The following is a 19,156-nucleotide window of genomic DNA, read 5'->3' on the forward strand; positions in this document are numbered from 1 at the left end:
TGGCGTGGAAGGGGCGGAGCTATTCTCGCCGAGTTCGTCAGCGCGCGCTCATGACAGTCTGTCGGTCTATGGTGGGTTACAGGAAGTGAGTCACACAACTGACGGTAATGTTGCGTGTCGCTTGCGGCATCCAGCAGCGGGGACTGATACAGGCGAGAAAAGAACAAGGAAGCAGCATGTGCTGAGCACAATAAACGCCACACACAGCAGCACAAAGAGAGCTATCTATCCCACGATCACGGAAAGTCAAATCAAGTGGATATTCACTGAGGGAAAACTTTTAAGGACTCAACGGTGAGTTGATTTATCGTGGTCGTCCTCGATCTATTCTTTTTGAAGAGCGATCGTGTTTAAAATGCGCTTTTGGTAAAGGCTCACTTTCGAGTTTATATCGTTATTAATCACCCGCATCCACCAGGGTGACGATGACTTTAAAATATTCACAATTACGTTAAACTTTACTGTTAAAGTGATTGTTGTTTACAGTAAGTGTAAGTATGTGCTACTATGTTATCGTTAATAGTTGCCCCGTTTAATTTCGTATTGCCACCCACTTGAGTTTCCACCTAAGGGGGTTTCCACACTGCCACAAAAGTCAAACGTTGTATTTCGCTTTACAACGAAACAAAATAGGATACATGTTTAGTGTGCTTCTCATAGGGGTCCGTCTGAGCACTGACACGTGTTAACGCAGTTGCTTTGTTGTGTCTCCTTTGTTGGACACGCATGCCAAAACTAGTTTGTTGGGTTTCAATCAATGCTTAACTCATAAATAACAATTAATCAGCCAGTCGCTACTTGTGACCTGATTTCAGTAACTATGGGATGACGCTGAACAGATGATAAATGTAAAGCGGGCTGATTATAGTGATTTAAGATCAAGCCAGAAAAGACATACTGTAAAGTAATCCGTTCCATGGTTCTAGAGAAGATGAACGTCTCTGTATGATCCCATTGTTATCTGGCGATCCTGTGATAAAGGTAGTCGGCCACTAGTTATAAATTTATAGTGATTTACCCAGGAGGCATATTATTATTATTATTATTATTTTAAAAGATCAACCACTGATTGGATCAAACACATGTATATTATGGGTGAAATTAATCAGATAGACTGCCAGTGTTAAACCTACATAGGGAACCAGCTGCCGAATGTAACAAATTAACCAACCACTTCTCCCAATCTTAGCTTTGGCCAATTAAAAGCTCTTTGATGGGTGATATCATTCATCACATTATTGCTGGGGGGGGGGGGGGCGAAAAAAAACGAAAAAAACAACAACTTTGTGACCATTATTGTTAAGTCAAGTCAAATAGCGTTTTCAAACAGCCAGCTGTCACAAAGCGCTTTACAGAAACACAACACTAACATAAAAGATTAACAGCAATACAATACATTACAATACAATCACAACAAACCAACATTCGTCCATTCCTACTCCATACGTTTTGTTTTTTGAAGCAGTTATAGATGAAAGAGGACAGAATCAGTCTCTTTTCAGCAGTTGAGCAAAGATGTGATTACAACATGCATGACGTCACACACGTCTGCTACAAGCTAAGTTTGCTTACAAGCTAGCTCATAAACAAGTAACCTCTGCGTCCGTGATAAGCACCACACACACAAAAAGTGGTCCAATTTTCCAGCCCCCCCACCATCATTATTGTGCTTGACTTTGTGATGTAGCAGATTGTTCACTCGCTAATACTTATGTTCATTATTGTGTGTCACTTTGTGATGTGTCAGAATTATGTAGACCAAACTAGTACTTAATGCATTGCAAACAAATTCAACCTACCGAGCCCATAGCATGTCCAGACACTTTAAAATGTTTAGTCAGCTACATTTTATCTTCCGGTTCCATAAACACAGCTTCAGGATAAAGCCAAGTACAAGGTTGCATTTATCTCCAACTTGAGAAGCTAGGAAGAGAAACGGCCATACATGTCACTGCCTGACAAAGTGACAAGCCAGGTATGTGGCAAGATGAACAGCCATGTGTCAGAATGGGCTTATTTAGTTTGCTGAAAAATACCTTATCACTGGTAGAGAAACAACAACCTGGGAAAGACAAGTTGTTTGTACGAATGTTTATTTGGACTATCCAAACACAACTGAGGGCACACGTTGCTGCCCATCCAGCCATTTCTATGCTGCTCAACATCATTAGGGTTGTGGGTGAGCTGGAGCCTATCCCAGCTGAATTTAGGCGAGAGGCGGGGTATGCTCGGAACTGGTCGCCAGCCAATCACTGGACACATTCACCATACCACTACCACTTGGAGAAAAAAAGCAGAAAGGCCGGCGCCTGAATTTGAACCCCCTAACCTCAGAAATGTGAGGTGGCTGTACTTCATTATCACTCGGAAACTTTGCCACATTGCTCTCGCCCAATTTGTGTAAAAGTCAACTCAAAAATTTTCAGGGCATGACCAGTCAGGACTTAGCTTCAGAAAACAGGTGAGCCGTGATGAGTCGTTACCAGAGCCCTGAGCAACTGTGATGTCATTTTCAGTCGGTAACATGCGGCAAAATGGCCGCCTCCTGAGATGGAAAAAAACAAATTGGTGGCTTTTGCTGCTGAACTCAAATTCAACATACACAATATGGTATTAGACCAGAACACGGTATACTATTTAGACTAGTAGTGTTGCACAGAAGATATTAGTGTAAAGAAAATATTAAGTATAGTATCGTATATTTAGTTGTTAGAGACTTTAGCTTACTAATATAGCATGTTGTTGTTCTGCTTTGCTACGTAACATTTATCCTCTGTTTCTGTGGTTTTAATCACATCGTCTGTCATCGCTATAGTACCCTTTTGTGGTGGCAAAAAAAACCTCACTATGTCTAAAGTAGAAATCTGACTCATTAAGCTGAAATCTTACAAAATACACTGAAGTCTTGTGAAACTTGCTTGAGCTACGACTGAAAATTTTCAACTCCAAATCGTCTGCCTATAGAGGCATTTTATTTTGCAAGTTACTCTGTATTTTCTTTCACAACTCTGCAAATACTGAAGTATTTAGTGGCGTACTGCTCCAATAACTTTCAACTTCCAAGGTGAAACTTTGTATCAGCCACATGGGCAGTTGATTGAGCCAGTTTGGCAGCCCAGCTGGAGTTGCCTTGGCCGTTTTTTCCGTCAGTGTGCTCCCCTCCCCCGGTCAGGCTGACACTGGCAACCTCCTCACACGGACACACTATCTAAAGATAAACAAGCAGCTCAATGTGCAGGTCATAATACTTGTGAGCTTGTATGCGCTGTTGTTTGACTTGATTCCAGCTTCCCTTTGACAGCTCAAAGCCGCGTCTGTAAGATGTCCAGTTCTCTTTGCAGATTACTGTACACTTGCAGGCTGTTGCAACGTTACATGAATGATCTAATGTGTATCAAAAAGGGGGTCTTAAGGTGGAAGCGCTGAGTTTTGATTCACATTTGCGTAGTAGGGTTAATTTAATTCTACCCAATTGCAAACTAAAAGTAGGATGCTGTTAAAGTACAATATTAAAAGAAGAACTTGTTTTGGATGCTTAATAGTGTACCTAATGAAATGTCTGTCAAAGGTTAATAAACAACAACAAAAAAACGGCTCATGGACAACTGTGCAGGGACAATCCTTATCGCTGATAAAAATTCTCGCTCTCATTTTGCCCTAGAGCACTGCACCACAAAAAAAAAAAAACAGAAAAGAATTCTGTACATGCATTCTGAAAAGCAGTTATGTACATTGTTAACAAGTGCGTGTGATTTCCTCATCCTGTCTCCACTCCACAGGCAGCATGAAAAGAGAGGTGAAGGCCGGAGTCAACTTCTTCAAGCGGCTGGCGGTGGCGCGCGGCAAGCTGGATGAAGCCAAAGCGCAGTTGTTTGCCGAGAAGCTTCAGCAGCTCTTGTGCGACAAGTATGACGGCCACTGGTACCCGGACTGCCCGAGTAAAGGCCAGGCGTTCAGGTGAATCAGCACTCTGCATGCGACTTTGGGTTACATTTACGCGCGCAATATTGTGAGAATCATAACGCTGATAATTTTGGTACTGTAATCTGAATTTTACATGTAAGTGATGTACGGCGCGGTTGTTGAACTTACAGGGGAGGGACTGTCCTTCTGTTATCACACTTTGCCGAGTGGGCTGTAAATACCTTAAAGGGATACTTCACTTATTTAGCCCATTATAGCAATAAAAAGTTAATATTTTGTCTAGAATTAATTTGATACTTTCATTATTATAATATACAATTAGTACCTTTAAGAACACATTTTGTAACTTGCTGTCGACTGAAAATGACATCACAAGGGCTCAGGTAACCAATCAGAGCGCACCTGTTTTCTAGGGTTGGTCATGTGACATTCACAAGCTGAGCTGTGATTGGTTACCTGAGCCCTTGTGATGTCATTTTAGGTCGACAGCAAGTTGCTAAATGCGTTTTTAAAGGTACTAATTGTACATGAAAAATAATGAAGTTTTCAAATTTATTCTGGACAAAATAGTAACTTTGCGCTGCTGAAAATTGTTCAATGAGTCAAGTGTCCCTTTAATATTGACTGACTGTCATTTTGGTAATCAAAATCGTACTGAGCAACTCTAATGCATGTTGTAGCACTTTCAACGCTATGCTAGCTATGCTAGCCTGTGACTACATATTGATAAGTCCTATTTCTAGTTCCATGGCCAACGTCATGCTTTACACGCTTCGCTCTTCTTCTGTGGCGTCACCACAAAGAAAAAGCAGAACACACTAAACCTTTACGTTGGCAGCATGTCTTTCATTTGGCTCGTCATGCAATTTCAAAAACGTAAAGCCTCGGAAGAACTACTTTTTGTAAAAAGCATTGACACGTTTAACCCACAAATGTTCATAATACATCACAACCATTTGTTCAATTTTCTGATAACATTTATTCATAATGTTTATGCATTATCCTTCTGCGTCCTTTTAAAAACACAACTTTTGAAAACAAGCATTTTAATGTATCCTGAGCGCCTGTCACACACTCACTTGCGATAATCTTCAAGTAAAAGGCAACACATGCTTGTTTCAAGCTGTTTATCATTATCACTACTAGTTGAAGTGTACTCATAAAACTGACACACAAAACAGAATTACACACTGAATAAATAAAATTAAAACATTCAACCAAAAACAATTAAACAAAAATCTGCTAGCGTAATGCTAACATATAGCACCGAGTGCTATATATGGTCTAAATAATTAGATAGTCCAACTGTCTAATAGACTTGGTCTATAGACCTTTTTGGGTACTGAATAATGCAAAATTTCTTCAAATGGCCTTTTAATGACGGTATTATTAGGGCCAGAACAATTTAATTGGCTAATGTCAGCTTTTATAAGTCACAAATTTAAAGAAAAAAAAATATCTACAAACAATCGGTGAAAAAAATTGGCAATTTTGTTTTCCTCTCTAAATTTAAACAAATACTAAAGGACAAAGTAATATAAAACAGTCAACTATTCTGGCTGTTTGTTGTATTTTATTTTCTTTTATTTTTTTTTAATGTTTTAAGCGATAAGGGAGCAAAACGTTTTTTAATCTTTATATGTTTTTAATTAATCGTCCGTTTAATTTAATCTGTTATCAGAATTTCTCATAACAATTTCCTCAAAACTGCTTAGTATACATTTTACTTCTATAAATACATGTCACTGTTTTCAAATGATCACTAAAACATTCCTGGGAAATCACTGGTGAGCTATTTTTACGACAGGCTCGCGGGCTACTCATGTGGTGCTTGGAGGCCTTTGGAGGCCTGCGGGCATCATGTTGGTGACCCCGGTCTTTGGCGGTCTATTTTTATTTTTAATCCTTGTACATACATTCAAATTTACAGATCAAAATATCAGTAATACATACAACAATCGAAACACAAAAAAAGGAAAAACTAAAGCGGTTAACTTACAATTCAAACAAACTGTCACGGGTCACATGAAAGACTTTGCCTAAATACAACAAGGCACGTTCGGTTTTCTTATTTTTAACACAGTACGGTACATTATTATATGACTTAAGCTCGATCAAAAAAACTAGGAGGCATGGAGAGGAATGATTAAATTTAGTCTTGTGAATATGAAGTTTACCCAAGAGTAAAATAACAACATTAACCACATGGCTAAGTGGGAAAAATTTCAGTTTCAAAACTAGATATTATATCGCTAAGATGTCTTTGGCGGTAATGTATTTTACTTTAGCCATCTATGTGAATTTAAAGCAATATGTGGGTTTAGTAATATATGTCAATTAAGAACTATTTTATGTTTAGCACTTTGTATTAAAAGTTTGGAACAAATGTAATCCTAAAGCTGGTTGGACTTTGGAGGCATTCTGAAGAAAGTTGTATTGTCCCACTGGTTCGGGAAAAAACGATTTAACTGTCCTAACAATGGGTATCTTGTCGAAAGTGTGTTAAGCAAGCCAAAGGAAAGTGTCAGTGCCGTTACCAGCGCAGATGTAACTCTTAAAAACGTCTTGTCTGCAAAATTTACGATCAGGCAGCTGCACGTGAGCTGGCTAACTGTCGGTTCATGCACGGGGCAAGCTCAGTTGAGCGAAGGGTCATGAACCTAAGTGGACCCACAGTGCCACCCAATGGTCACAAAATCATTTAACTGTAATCCTGTGGTGCACTCCAGTGGCCGAAAGAAATCCAAATGTATATTTTGGCTGATAAGTGGAGGAGGAGTGTTTTCTTCTATATTCTGGGTTGTTAAACTTAGTCATTTTTCAAACGCAGCAACATGAGCTACTAGGGGTGTGAATTGCCTCGTACCTGACGATTCGATCCGTATCGCGATTCATAGGTCACGATTCGATTCGATTTGATACCGATTAATCCCGATATGAATTTTCAGGTCGATTGTTACGACTTTTTTTTTTTTTTACTCAATTTAGAAAATACCATTCAGTAAACTTGTACATGTACACTGTAAGATTTGTATGAAAATTTATTATTTATTGATCTCAAACTTCAGTTTTATAACTGTGAGCCACTGTATTTAACAAACAGGTTGTAACCTTTTTCATGTTAGAACAGCATTGAAATAAAATATTAAGGCTTAATGTTCCATTAATATAACATTCTTCCATGCTTAAGGTGTGAAAGTTAGACGTTTTGTTGAATATTGTTTCATCAAAAATGGATGTTAAAAAATCGATTCGGCTGCCTATTGAATCGATTCGAGAATTGCGTGCTGTAGTATCGCGATATATTGCCGAATCGATTTTTTTTTAACACCCCTATGAGCCACTGTATTAAACTTATGTTCTTGCGGTTAATAAAAATCTGTAATTATAGCAGGGGCACAAACGTTGAACTGGAGAATCGAAACGTCACGAGATCTAAAACGTCGCTTTTCCGTTTTTCTCTTTTTAGATGCATCCGGATAAATAACGGAATACCCAACGATGAGGTGCTCCTTAAGGCCTGTGAGGAGAGTGAGCTCACACCCAGTGATCTCTGTCTTCCCCCGGAAGTCACCGTGTGGATCGACCCGCTGGAGGTGTGCGTAAGGTGAGTCACCGTCTGCGAGGTGTGAGCATGTTGTCATCGAGCAATTCATTCCGTGATGAATCAACGTTTCATCATCCTCCTCCACAGATCCAGAGAGAATAGCTACCCATTCTCAATAGCCTCTTTCACAGACAAAGAGGGAGAGGAGGATGAGGACAGCGAGACCAAAGGACAGGAGGATTCTCCCGTGGACTCCACGAACCACGACACGTCCGACTATCACTCTGCTACGTCTTCCGATTGCGGTTCGGCCGTGTCCAGCGACACAGAGGAGGAGGCGAAGGATGGCGAGACGGAAGGAGAGCAAGAAAAAAAGGAGCCGGTGAAGAAGCAGCCGGTGCAGGATGACACTTTGAAGATAATAAAAGTGCCCAGGATTTGGAAGCGCCATGTCGTTGGATCAAATAGATCCAAATACGGCAGAAACTTGGTAAGCTACTTTTTTTGCCCTTTTTCTTTTTTGTATCAGTAACTTGAGCTAAAAATGTGTTTTTTTTTTTTTTTATGTTAGTCTGCAGTTGGCTTGAAAGAAAGTTAACAGTTTTCAACACCTAAAATACCCTAGCTATTGTAAAAAAATAAATAAATGAGTAAAATGGGTGGTGTAGCAAAGTCAAGAGTCCTCTATGGCTCTCCTCAGTGGAGGGAGGAGACGCTAGCTAGCAATGCTAATGGTGCCGGCTAGTGGGTGTCTGTCCAAGTTCCACCTCACGTATAACTCACCTGTGATGTTACGAGCGAGGCTTTGTGATATATTTCCCTTCCTAACCTCTTCTCCTTCCTACTTTTTAACATGCCGTCTTTCACTCGCGTGTCCACACGACCGAGTTTGCATTCTCCGTGAAAACGGCTAATCCAAAATGGCTGCCACTTCTCACAAAAATATTGTTTCTAAAATGGCTTCGATGTTGCGCCGTCATTTTCTAGAAAGGTATGTTCTCACGTATTTCAAGTGCGCACAGGTCATTTAAAAATCAAACAAACATAATGAAGTTATGGCTGAAATTGATTAATTGCATTAACATTCATTTTAAATAGGAAACATGTCCTCGCTTGCAAAAGATTTTGGGAGCAAAGCAGTGTCACAAAACGGATTCAATTTGTAGACAGACGTTGCCGTGCTGGACTTATTTTGGATACAGGGAAAGTGAAATTAATACAAAAAAATAGCGTATTTATTTGTGTTTTTTTTTTTTTTTTTTTTTTTTTTTTTTTTTTTTTTTTTTTACCTGACATGAATACATTTTGATCAAAATAATTGTAAGCAATGGGTCGTTACAGTGTATAAACTGTAATACACAATTCAGGCTTGCAATTTGTTTAAATATGTTAGGGTGCTGTAAAAAAAATGTTTTGTTCACTTTAAGTGCGAGTTCAAATTTTTACAGTTTTTACAAATTTTTACATTTTACAGATGGGTAACAGCAAGTGGCAAAATTGCTGTCCCTGGAGATACTGTATATAAAAATGGATAGATTTTGCTGCTTAATTTATATTCCACAAATACAATATCAGAATAAGAGATTTAGGACAACAAATGAAGTTTTGGGGGTTGACTTCCCCTTTAAATGGCAACTATAGAAAGGATGTTGCAAATGTATTAATGTCTTTATGTCTTTTCAATATTCAGGTTCCAGTGAATCTCCCATATTTCTGCCAACCTGTACCAGTATGGTCTCGCTGCAAGAATAGTGGCCCGGTGTTCGTCACCACAGTTGTCGGTCCTCCGCCCCCGCCGCCGCCACCACCACATCAGGTGTTTGTTCGCTACTTCTTGCCACATCCTCCTCCCTTACTGCAGCCTCCTCCTCCACACTTCATCGTTCCCCAAGCTGCTCTACAGCCATGGGAACCTGCCAATGATGAGGTGGCCGAGCTGCAACCCTCGGCCAAGTCGGTTTAGCCAAAAAGAAATTTGTCACGTTTGAAGTTATTCCTTGCACATATACTGTCTCTTTCATTTTCGTAAGTTTTAATCTATATTCTCAGTTACTTATTATCAGCAGAAAAATTGCTGAAATGTAGTGTTGATTTCAACTGCCATATTACGTGGGACCTATCAAATCTGCACAGTCACTTGGGTGCTTGTATAATAAGCTCAGGGATCCTCTGCAATACTGTACACTTTATGCCAGATAAATTGCCTATTTTGCAGGCGGTGTTTTTCCCATGTTCTTCCGCAAATGCTGCGATGTAGCGTTCCACTGTTCACACACAAGTTTTAATCTGTAAAAGGCGATTCAGGGTTTTAGTCATTTGTAGTCTTGTAGCTCAATGAATACACCTGTATAGTGAGAAGAAATATATTTTCACTCAACTGCCTGTAAATAATTCCAACACTGGATATAGCAAAGACTGATTTTCACTTTTTAATGCAGTTTTCATAATTATATTGGATCACTGTTGGAGATCATTCATCTCGAAACTCGCTGAGATTGTAAATTGTGTAGTTTTTACTAACAGAGTTGCTGTATGTTGCTTTTAGAGTACATTTGACATTTTTAATAGGTTAGGTTTTCAGTAACTTGTTGGCGTGTGAAACGGGAACTGCTGCATGTTAATATTTAATTTAGAGTATAGCTTAGGCTTTTTATCTGCTAGTTATTTTTAGATAATGTACATTAATTGCTATTTTAGCTATGAAATTGTACTGTACATTAAGGCATGAATATAAAATAGGTGCCCACTGATTATTTAATTTTTCACGAAGACATTTAATTTCTATGCAACAACAAAGTGTTTTGTTTTCCTTACGTCATGTTATCTTATATTTCATTTCTCAAAGATTAAATCGACTCTAAAGTGGTATCCTTGTCTTTTTACAGTTGTTTATTTTTGTAATGACACTGATGTCATGATTATCGATTACAAATATACAATGCATGTAATGCATCAGACTGAGATATGTTCTCTAAATAAAACCAAATTTGAAACTTCGTTTGAGATGCCCTCAGCGTTCTGCCTCACTGGCGGGTTGCCAGGTTGGTCAATAGCGTACAAAAGTGAAGAACTTTTATATCAAAATACTGGCAGATTTTCAACTGGATGTCCCTTGTGGGTCACCACAATTTACATTCGCTGTAAAGCTAACCTGAGCAAATTTATTTCGGAAATGTGTATCACCATTGACGAACTGACAGAACAGTCAAATTATATTCTACTTGCAACACACACGTTTCAGTCGATTTATGTACATTAAAAACAAAAAACAAAAAGGTTGGTGACGTGCCGATATCACCTGCTTAGATCCTCATGACCACCAGGGGGCCTCCAAGAGCGACAAACAGGAAACCGCCTGGAAATAAGAAAACATTTGCACCTCGTTTGAAGACCTTACTATTCAACTTTAACTTTTTTTTAAATATTTTATATTGTTTTATGTATTTTCAGCTACGTCATTAGCTGTTGTTCGTTTTTTTATTTGTCGCACTTGATAAAAAATTAATACACAAAATGACACGTGTATTTTAAATGTTAGTTTATATGCTATTCCGATTCATAGTTACCGCTTTATCACATAGAATGTTGTTACATCAATCCCGGTGAGGTGTCGTGCTGCATGTGACACCTGCTGTTAAAAAAAAAACAAAAAACAAAAAACACATACCTGGGATAAGACAGGCAGGCTGACAAAAGAATGAAGTAAAAAAAAAAAAAAAAAAAAACTACCAATGATGCAATTGAAGTTGATAGAACTAAAAAAAAAAAAAAATAGCTCAGGGCCCCATGGTGGTGAGGGCCAAGGCTCAGAAGGCCACTTATTGGCGTAGCCCGCTTAGGGCCCCTCGGTCACTAGGGGCCACCCAAGAGTAATTAATGGTAAATACAGCTTTAGTAGTTTTTTTTTTTTATTTAATTTTATTTTATTTTTTTATTTTTTTTAATAAGGTTGAGGAAGGACAGAGTAGCAATAACAATACCATAATGTTTCTTACCTTTTTTCAGGTACTTTCAGTAACATCATTACTTTAATATTTACTTGGCCTTGTTTTACTTAATTCTCTGTTTTTGTACATTTTAAATTATTTGTATATACAGTATAAAACATTTGTTCTTGAACTTCATTGATCTTGCTGTTGCAGTTTTTTTAATTGGCCAAATGATAATCGTTGTCCCAACTTAAAATGTAGATCAACCTCTGTTCTGTTCTGTTCTGTTTTGCAGCAATTAGCATTAGAAGAGAGCTCAGTTTCATCAGTTTTCACAAATCTATTTAAAATTGTAAGTAAATGAGCTTTTTTTCTACATGGCCCTGGTTGATCTCCTTTTCTCTGCTGCCACCTGCTGGCCGTTTGTGTAATAACTACCATTTCCGCAACCGTTCTTTGCAGTTGAGAGGCTGCATCAAAGCCTTCTGTATGCTCTAGCATAAAAACAAAACAAAACAAAAACAAAAAAACGTATAAATACGTCTTTGGGAAACTTAAAATGTAGATCAACTTCTGTTCTGTTCTGTTCTTTATTTTGTATTATTTAATTCCTGCGATTGGCTGGCAACCAGTTCAGGGTGTACCCCGCCTGCTGCCCATGGCCAGCTGAGATAGGCTCCAGCACCCCCTCGTGACCACAGAAAATGGATGGATGGATTATTTAATTCCTCAAGAAGAAATCAAATTTAGCTTTGTACCCAATTAAGGCTTGGACAAACATGTGTTTCACTTTTTGCTTCACTATAGGCCTACCTACTATTACGTATTGTTATGTGGGAACAACAGCACATTTCTTGGAGTTTGGCATTAAACTCTCCCGGCCTGGTTGCAAACACAGGCCGAGTGAATCGCGCATAGCGCAGCATATGCTGCACACACACACACACACACACACACACACACATGCAAATAAGATAAGATAACGCGTACGGGCTGCCTGTGTGCAAATAGCATCAGTGCCGCGCCTCTCCTACGCGTACTTCCACAATTAGCGGCTTCCATGAACGTGCAACGAGACGAGGGCCGCCGTGCACACCTGACACTATGTCCGGAGGCCAGGAGGGGACCGGACACGCGAGGGAAAGATCCCGACCACCGGGGAGCGACGAGAGGCACAAGGGCCGCCTCGTGTGCGCTCTGGAGATGGAGATGACCAAGCGCGCCTTGCACGCCAACTCCAAGGCGGATTGTGGGAACTACGACGGCTTGGTGCACCGAAACGGCGGCGACTCTGCGGACGTGTCCGTGCCCGTGTCTCCTTCCGGCAAAAGGGCGACTCAAATGGAGGGAGACGACCTGTACAGGCTGCGGGACAGAAAGTTCTTGTTGGAGGACAAGAAGCGGTTGTGCGCGCTCGCTTTGGGCGCAGCTCTGCTCGGAATATTGCTCATGATACTCCATACTGAAATGTGCCCCTTCTTCTACAAACCGGTACGTGCTCATACCAGCACTCTTTCAATTACAACTTTAATTGAGACTTCTCCTACATTAGAGTAACTTCATTTTGGACAAAGCAGCAAACAAAAACAACAATGACTATATGAAAATTTGTACATGAACACACAAAAAAAGTACATATACACCTGTGTAAAAATCAAGTGGTAGTACTGATTCAACTCTTTACTTCAGAAATGTACAAAAAAGAAGAAGGTATTTTACTGTCACTAATCTGTTTTCATATAATTTGGCACAAAGAAAAATTAACTGCACACAAAATATAGTTTGTCTTACAGTCTTCCCTCGCTATAACGCGGTTCACTTTTCGCGGTCTCGCTGTATCGCGGATTTTTTTTTTAACTCATTCACTGCCAGTCATTATAGAAAATGTTTACATTTCCAATACTCACGTGATATTACATTCAATAATTATATATAAACCGAATCTACCAAATAACAGAATAGACTCCCTACTTTTTGTCCCGTCCCGTTCTTTTATAATTGACAGCAGAAAAATGTAGGTTTGCCAAAATACAGCCATTTCTCCCATGGACTCTGAAACTGTGTTTATTTCCTATAAAATGGGGCAATGATGTCATCTAGCGGTGGTTGGGCATCAGTAAAGTTGTTTCCAAGTTTGATATTTACAGTGGAGCATGCTCAGATTTAGCACCGCTCTAAAAAATACAATTGACAAGTATACTTGTCAAAGGCAGTGAATTTAAGTGCAATTTTGCATATTTTTTTTACAGTAATATACCCATTTTATAAAATTTATGAAGGGTTAAACATTATCAATGTTTGAACAAGAGAGAAATGTGAGAACATGTAAATGCCTCAATGAGAAAAGTGTATAAATTGTGCGGTCGGGGATTTTAGAGCCTTAAAACATTTATAAGAATTGTAAAACATAAAGCTAACTACTTCGTGGATTTTATTTATTGCGGGTATTTTTTGGAACCTAACCCCAGCGGAAAACGAGGGAACACTGTACTGATTCAACGCTTTATTTCAGAAATGCACAAACCTCTATAAAAAAAAGTATATTACTGTCACTAATCTGTTTTCATATAATTTGGCACAAAGAAAAATTAACTGCACACAAAATATAGTTCGTCTTATATTAAATTAACTTGCAATCAACAAAGTCATCAATAAAGAATAACTTGCTTCTCCAAATTTGTTGTTGTCGTTATCAGTTCACATTCCTTTACGTCCTCTTACGAGACCACAACATCTTGTCAAGTAAGGTTTCATTTAAAAAAAAAAAGTAACTATAGGCCATTTTGACAATATAAGGAGTAGAAAGTAAGTATGTATGTCTATCTTCAAATTTAGAGCCTATAAGTCAGTTGTCAGGAAAAAATAAAAACTCAAGTACATACCTGAAAAAAAAAATCTATAATTTGGTACAGTAAAAAGTATTTGTATTTTGTTAAGTACTGCTACTGTTAACTGGTGATATATTGAAAATGTATCGTGCTGTACCTAAAGTTACAATCAACTAAACTACATTAATAAAGAAAACTGGATTTTAAATAAAGTTCTAAAAAGTACACTAATTTACCAAAAAGTATACTACTACTGATGCTAACATACTTGCTAGCTATACTTCCACTGCACTCCCTAAAGTCCTGTTCAATTCTTGTGAAGACAATCTTGAAAAAAAGTCAGCAGGTGCTTTAATGCACAAAAAATTTACAGTTGAACCTCAGAAGTTGAACACAATTTGAAACAACAAAACCACAGTGATGACATCTGAGTGTTGCTCCTTGGAATGAGTTTGGATGTTACCGTATTTACTGTGTATATTCCTCTAAACTGTACGGGTTGAATTATTCCTTTGATGTTGCAACTCCAAAGTGTTATGTGACTGTACGACCACCAGGGCGTCAACGTGGGAGGCGTCACTAGATTTGTTTTATTTACACTGTGGAGCTTCCGCCTAACACCAAATTCCGCCTGCTACCTGCAGTATCTGACAAAAGTGAGCACACGCCTCACATTTCTGCAGATCTTTTCATGGGACAACACCGACTAAATCATAAAACAGTGTAAATTTATTAATTCAAAATACAGCCATTAACTCATTCACTCCCAGCCATTTTCGCAGAAGTAATCCCGTTCGCTCCCGGCTGTTTTACTGGATTTTGACTGATTTTGCAAGGCCCACAGAATATTGTGTTCCATTGCTCTAAAAACATGGAATATATCAAAAGAAAGATTAAAGTCTCTTCTTTCATCAGGAAAAAAAAAAGTATGTTTCTATCTGTTTCCGTTGTGAAGCAATTAGCATAAGAAGAGAGCAAAGTTTCATCAGTTTTCACAAATCTATTTAAAATTGTAAGTAATTGAGCTTTTTTTTCTACATGGCCCTGGTTGATCTCCTTTGCTCTGCTGCCACCTGCTGGCCGTTTGTGTAATAACTACCATTACTGCAACCGTTCTTTGCAGTTGAGAGGCTGCATCAAAGCCTTCTGTATGCTCTAGCATAAAAAAAAACAAACAACAAAAAACAACGTATAAATACGTCTTTGGGAAACTTAAAACATTAAAAAAAAACGTATTTACACGTTATTGGGAGCAAATGAGTTTTAATAGCCAAACTTCTGGCAGCAAAAGTGAGTACACCCCTAAGTGGAAAATGCAAATGTCATTATCAATATTTTGTGAGGGCACCATTATTTCTCCAGACCTCTCTTTGGGCATGGAGTTCAAATATTTGGAGATTTCTTTGCCACAAGGTGCCATGTTGAACTTTTAGTGACCCGGATGAGAGAGTGCGCGAGTTGAAATACCAACGTTAACACACCTGAAACCTCGTAAAACTAACGAGTCACTGAATTTCGACATTTTCACTTAGGGGTGTACTCACTTTTGTTGCAGGGTGTTAGCTACTGAAGGGATACTTAACTCATTGCGCCGTTTTCAACTGTAAGCAGATAATATTTTGTCTATAATTAATGCAATAACTTCATTATTTTTTCACTAACAATTAATACTTCTATTAATTTATTATTATTTTTGTTTTGTTAATGAATTTTTCCACTTGTTGTCGATTGAAGATGACATCACCTGTGTTGAAGAAACAGGTAACAACCAATCATGGCTCAGTTTGCTGACCAGAACTAGAAAACAGGTGAGCAGTGATTGGTCGTTACCTATTTCCTCAGCGCAGGTAATGTCATTTCAGTTGACCGTAACTGTAAAAATGTGTTTTTAAAGGCATTATTTGCATATGAAAAATAATGAAGTTATCAAATTCATTCTGGACAAAATATTAACTTCTTAGGGTGTATTTGAGGGAACAACAAATTTACATTATTATATAAGATGTACACTGATTACTTTTCATTGGGTCAAAGTGTCATTTCTTCAGTGTTGTGCCATGAAAATATATAATTAAATACCTGCAGAAATGCGATAGTGTGTATTGTGTTGGATATTTATTTGAAAAGCAGTCGGGCAGAACGACTGCGTTTGATGTTGAAATTCCTTCATCTAAAAGGGATTTTTATCACCAACATTGCATCATTGCACACTTTGGTTATGCCTTGCAAAGCCAGACGCTCTTATGAGACAATAACACAACCCGTGACCTACATTTATTTGTCCTCATCGTTAAATTGTCATCACGGTCCGGCTCTGCTATTTAGCTTTGCGCTAAGGACATTTCATGAACCGCGTTGCAATCTTTTAACATGCTAGTACCCTGTGTAGAAAACCACCCACTTTGTTGTTTGTCGTCATAACAACTTTCATTAGCAAGCCCTGCCAAACCTGGAAAGGGGCTTTGAAACCCCTCGCTCATTAGCGAGCCCACTTCCAGACATGCAAGCTCATGACATTAATATGCAGATCGCGGTGGATAGCAAAGACAAGCTTGCGCAATCAACGCGTGGAAAAAAGTTCCCATGAATGCAGCATCAAACAAAACGTGAGACCACTTTGCAGGCGGCAATTGCTTTCCACGGGACAGGAGAAGTCGGAATCAGGTGTTTAACGTAATACCGGGAAATGTTCTCACAAAGCAGACTTGTCCCAAAAGGTGGAAAAATGCTGACATTTTCATGCGGCGTAATTAGGGATAATTTTGAAAGGGCTGCTTTGTGTCTGTATTTCTCTTTACGTTTCATGCGCTGTCATTATCTTGAATGTATAACCCCCCCCTCATGTTCTAAACCTATTAGTCATGCAGAATCTTTGAGCTGGCCAAGTAATCCAGCATTGATTGCAGTCTAATTGGCTTTTGTTTTGAAAACCACTCCAGTGCATTAATGCTGCCGGGTAGTGAAAGAGGAGGGCCCCATCAAAGTTAATGGCAGTGCACAAAAGTTATATTTTAAGCCCGAGTATGATGGTTGCGCACGAAAAAGAGGCTATTTCGGGAGGATTTTTCCACATTTGTCCTCTTCCCCCTGCAGCTAGATTGACCTCAGAACTTTCCGCGTCATTTAGTGTATAATGTGTGTGTTTGCATGGGTAGTCTGAAAGTCAATACGGTCGGTATATGGTGAGTGAGTACGGCTATGTTGGAGGCAGGAGTGTGCACTTGCCCTCTAAAGGCAGTCATGTAAAGATGAAATGTTTTCAGTTTTTTATGGCGTTTTAGATGATTGTAATTATTCAATTAATTATGACTTTTGTTTTCAGTTTGGACGGTGTTAAGAAAGTCTGCCTCTGAATTCTGAGATTCCAGGTTCGAATCTTGCCTCTGGCCTTCCTATGTGGAATTTGCCTGTTGTTGAATGAGCGTGTAAAAGGTTACTGTATCCCCCCCCCAATAATCAGCCTTAAAATGTATTTTTTCTTCTTCTCTGTACTCGTTTATAATAAGGTCTCCTGATTTGCTGTTTGTAACGGCTTTTAAATGTACTTTTAATTATAGTATATGAAGCACGTTGAGTTACGTTTAGGGATGTAACGATAACAGCAATATCGTGATATCGCGATATTAAAACTGCTACAATATTGTCCTCGTCATGTCACGATATATAAAAGCAGCGCATCTTTTAAAGAAAGTCAAGTTGATTTCCATTTTATGCAGTTCTAGCACCCTCTGGTGGCTAGTTTATTTAGCGCAGTTTAATTTTCATACTGCATGTTTTGTACCTTCTATGTTAAAAATCCATGCTAAGGAAACGTAATAATATTAATATGAGGAGGAACTCAATATCTGCTGCATTACCAAGCAAGGGCCTCAATATTAAGTGTTATTAGAGATTGTAGGTTGTTTATATGCATTGCTGTAATGTACAAAAGCACCATATTGTGTTTTTGTTTTTTTGTTTTTTTTAGTATGAGCTCTTTTTTTTTTTTTTTTTTTTTTTACAATATTATGACCTTTTTTTGTGTCGCCAACCTTCTGACAAGGCGGGGTCAAGTAGGACTCAGACGCAGGCGTAAGGTAGGCCACCAAGGCAGCAGGTTTATTTCCGGCCAACAGAGCTCTCCTCTCAAACTGAGAGGAGAACAGGGAGGGGAAAAAATGGAGAACAAAAAGCGCTCCACTAGGGAGGAGAAAACAGGCAAAAGGTACTGGGGACAACAGAAAGCGCTCCGCTAGGGAGGAAAAAGGGCACAAGGCAAAAGGGGTAACTAAAGGCGCTCCAAAAGGGAGGAAAAGGCACAAAAACAAGGCAACAACGCTAGGCAACATGAACGAGGACATAAGGACTGTGGGACGCTTCCATGCACTGACGGTGACACTTCGGCAACGGAGGGGAGAATGCAGGTGGCTTTTATTGTTTGGCTTGATTGGTGGCAGGTGGTGATAATCATGGGCGGGGACCGGTAATTAGGGAGCGGCAGGAAGGGCAAGTGACCTGGGGTGAGAGGAGAGTTAGATTTTCAGGATAAGACAGGAAACATGGATACCAAAATAAAAGCATGGGCCATCACACCGGTGGCGGCGTGACAGTACCCCCCCCTCAACGGCCGTCTCTCGACGGCCCAGGAATGTCAGGGTGCTCTGCGTAAAAGTCGTCAATGAGGGAGGGATCTACGATGAACCGGGAGGGGACCCATTGCCTTTCCTCCGGGCCGTATCCCTCCCAGTCCACCAGGTATTGTCTTCCGCGGCCCCGATTACGAACATCCAAAAGTTTTCTAACCTTGTAAACGGGGCCGCCTTCAATCATCTCCGGGGGGGGTGGGTCGGGTTCGGAGGGCACCAGTGTGCTTTCATAAACAGGCTTGACTTGGCTGACGTGGAATGTAGGATGAACTCTGAGGGATCGTGGCAGACGGAGTCGAACGG

General features: G+C 39.4%; 2 protein-coding genes across 3 annotated transcripts in view; both read left to right on the forward strand.

The window, feature by feature from the left end:
• Positions 1-55: 55 nt before the first annotated feature.
• LOC144022034 (uncharacterized) lies at positions 56-10,469 on the forward strand. The gene is made up of 5 exons (XM_077526439.1): positions 56-294; positions 3,780-3,957; positions 7,394-7,531; positions 7,619-7,961; positions 9,162-10,469. Exons 2-5 carry the CDS (start codon positions 3,785-3,787, stop codon positions 9,432-9,434), a joined length of 927 nt encoding a protein of 308 aa, XP_077382565.1. The 5' UTR covers positions 56-294; positions 3,780-3,784; the 3' UTR covers positions 9,435-10,469.
• A 1,869-nt stretch (positions 10,470-12,338) lies between these two features.
• The window catches only part of kcnn4 (potassium intermediate/small conductance calcium-activated channel, subfamily N, member 4), a 33,833-nt gene continuing 27,015 nt past the window's right edge, over positions 12,339-19,156 (forward strand). For both annotated transcript variants that reach the window (XM_077526786.1, XM_077526787.1), the window contains exon 1: positions 12,339-12,891. In XM_077526786.1, the coding sequence (XP_077382912.1) occupies positions 12,505-12,891 (387 nt within the window). In that variant the 5' untranslated portion in view covers positions 12,339-12,504. The remainder of the gene's footprint in view (positions 12,892-19,156) is intronic.

This window comes from Festucalex cinctus, chromosome 7 (assembly GCF_051991245.1).
Source record: "Festucalex cinctus isolate MCC-2025b chromosome 7, RoL_Fcin_1.0, whole genome shotgun sequence".
Classification (NCBI taxonomy): Eukaryota; Metazoa; Chordata; class Actinopteri; order Syngnathiformes; family Syngnathidae; genus Festucalex; species Festucalex cinctus.

What these genes read in the sequence shown, in the direction of transcription:
- LOC144022034 (XM_077526439.1), top strand. Translation starts at nt 3,785, where the DNA reads ATGAAAAGAGAGGTGAAGGCCGGAGTCAACTTCTTCAAGCGGCTGGCG. An exon ending in AGTAAAGGCCAGGCGTTCAG is followed by an intron (nt 3,958 to 7,393) that starts GTGAATCAGCAC and finishes TTCTCTTTTTAG; the next exon opens with ATGCATCCGGATAAATAACG. An exon ending in CCAAATACGGCAGAAACTTG is followed by an intron (nt 7,962 to 9,161) that starts GTAAGCTACTTT and finishes TTCAATATTCAG; the next exon opens with GTTCCAGTGAATCTCCCATA.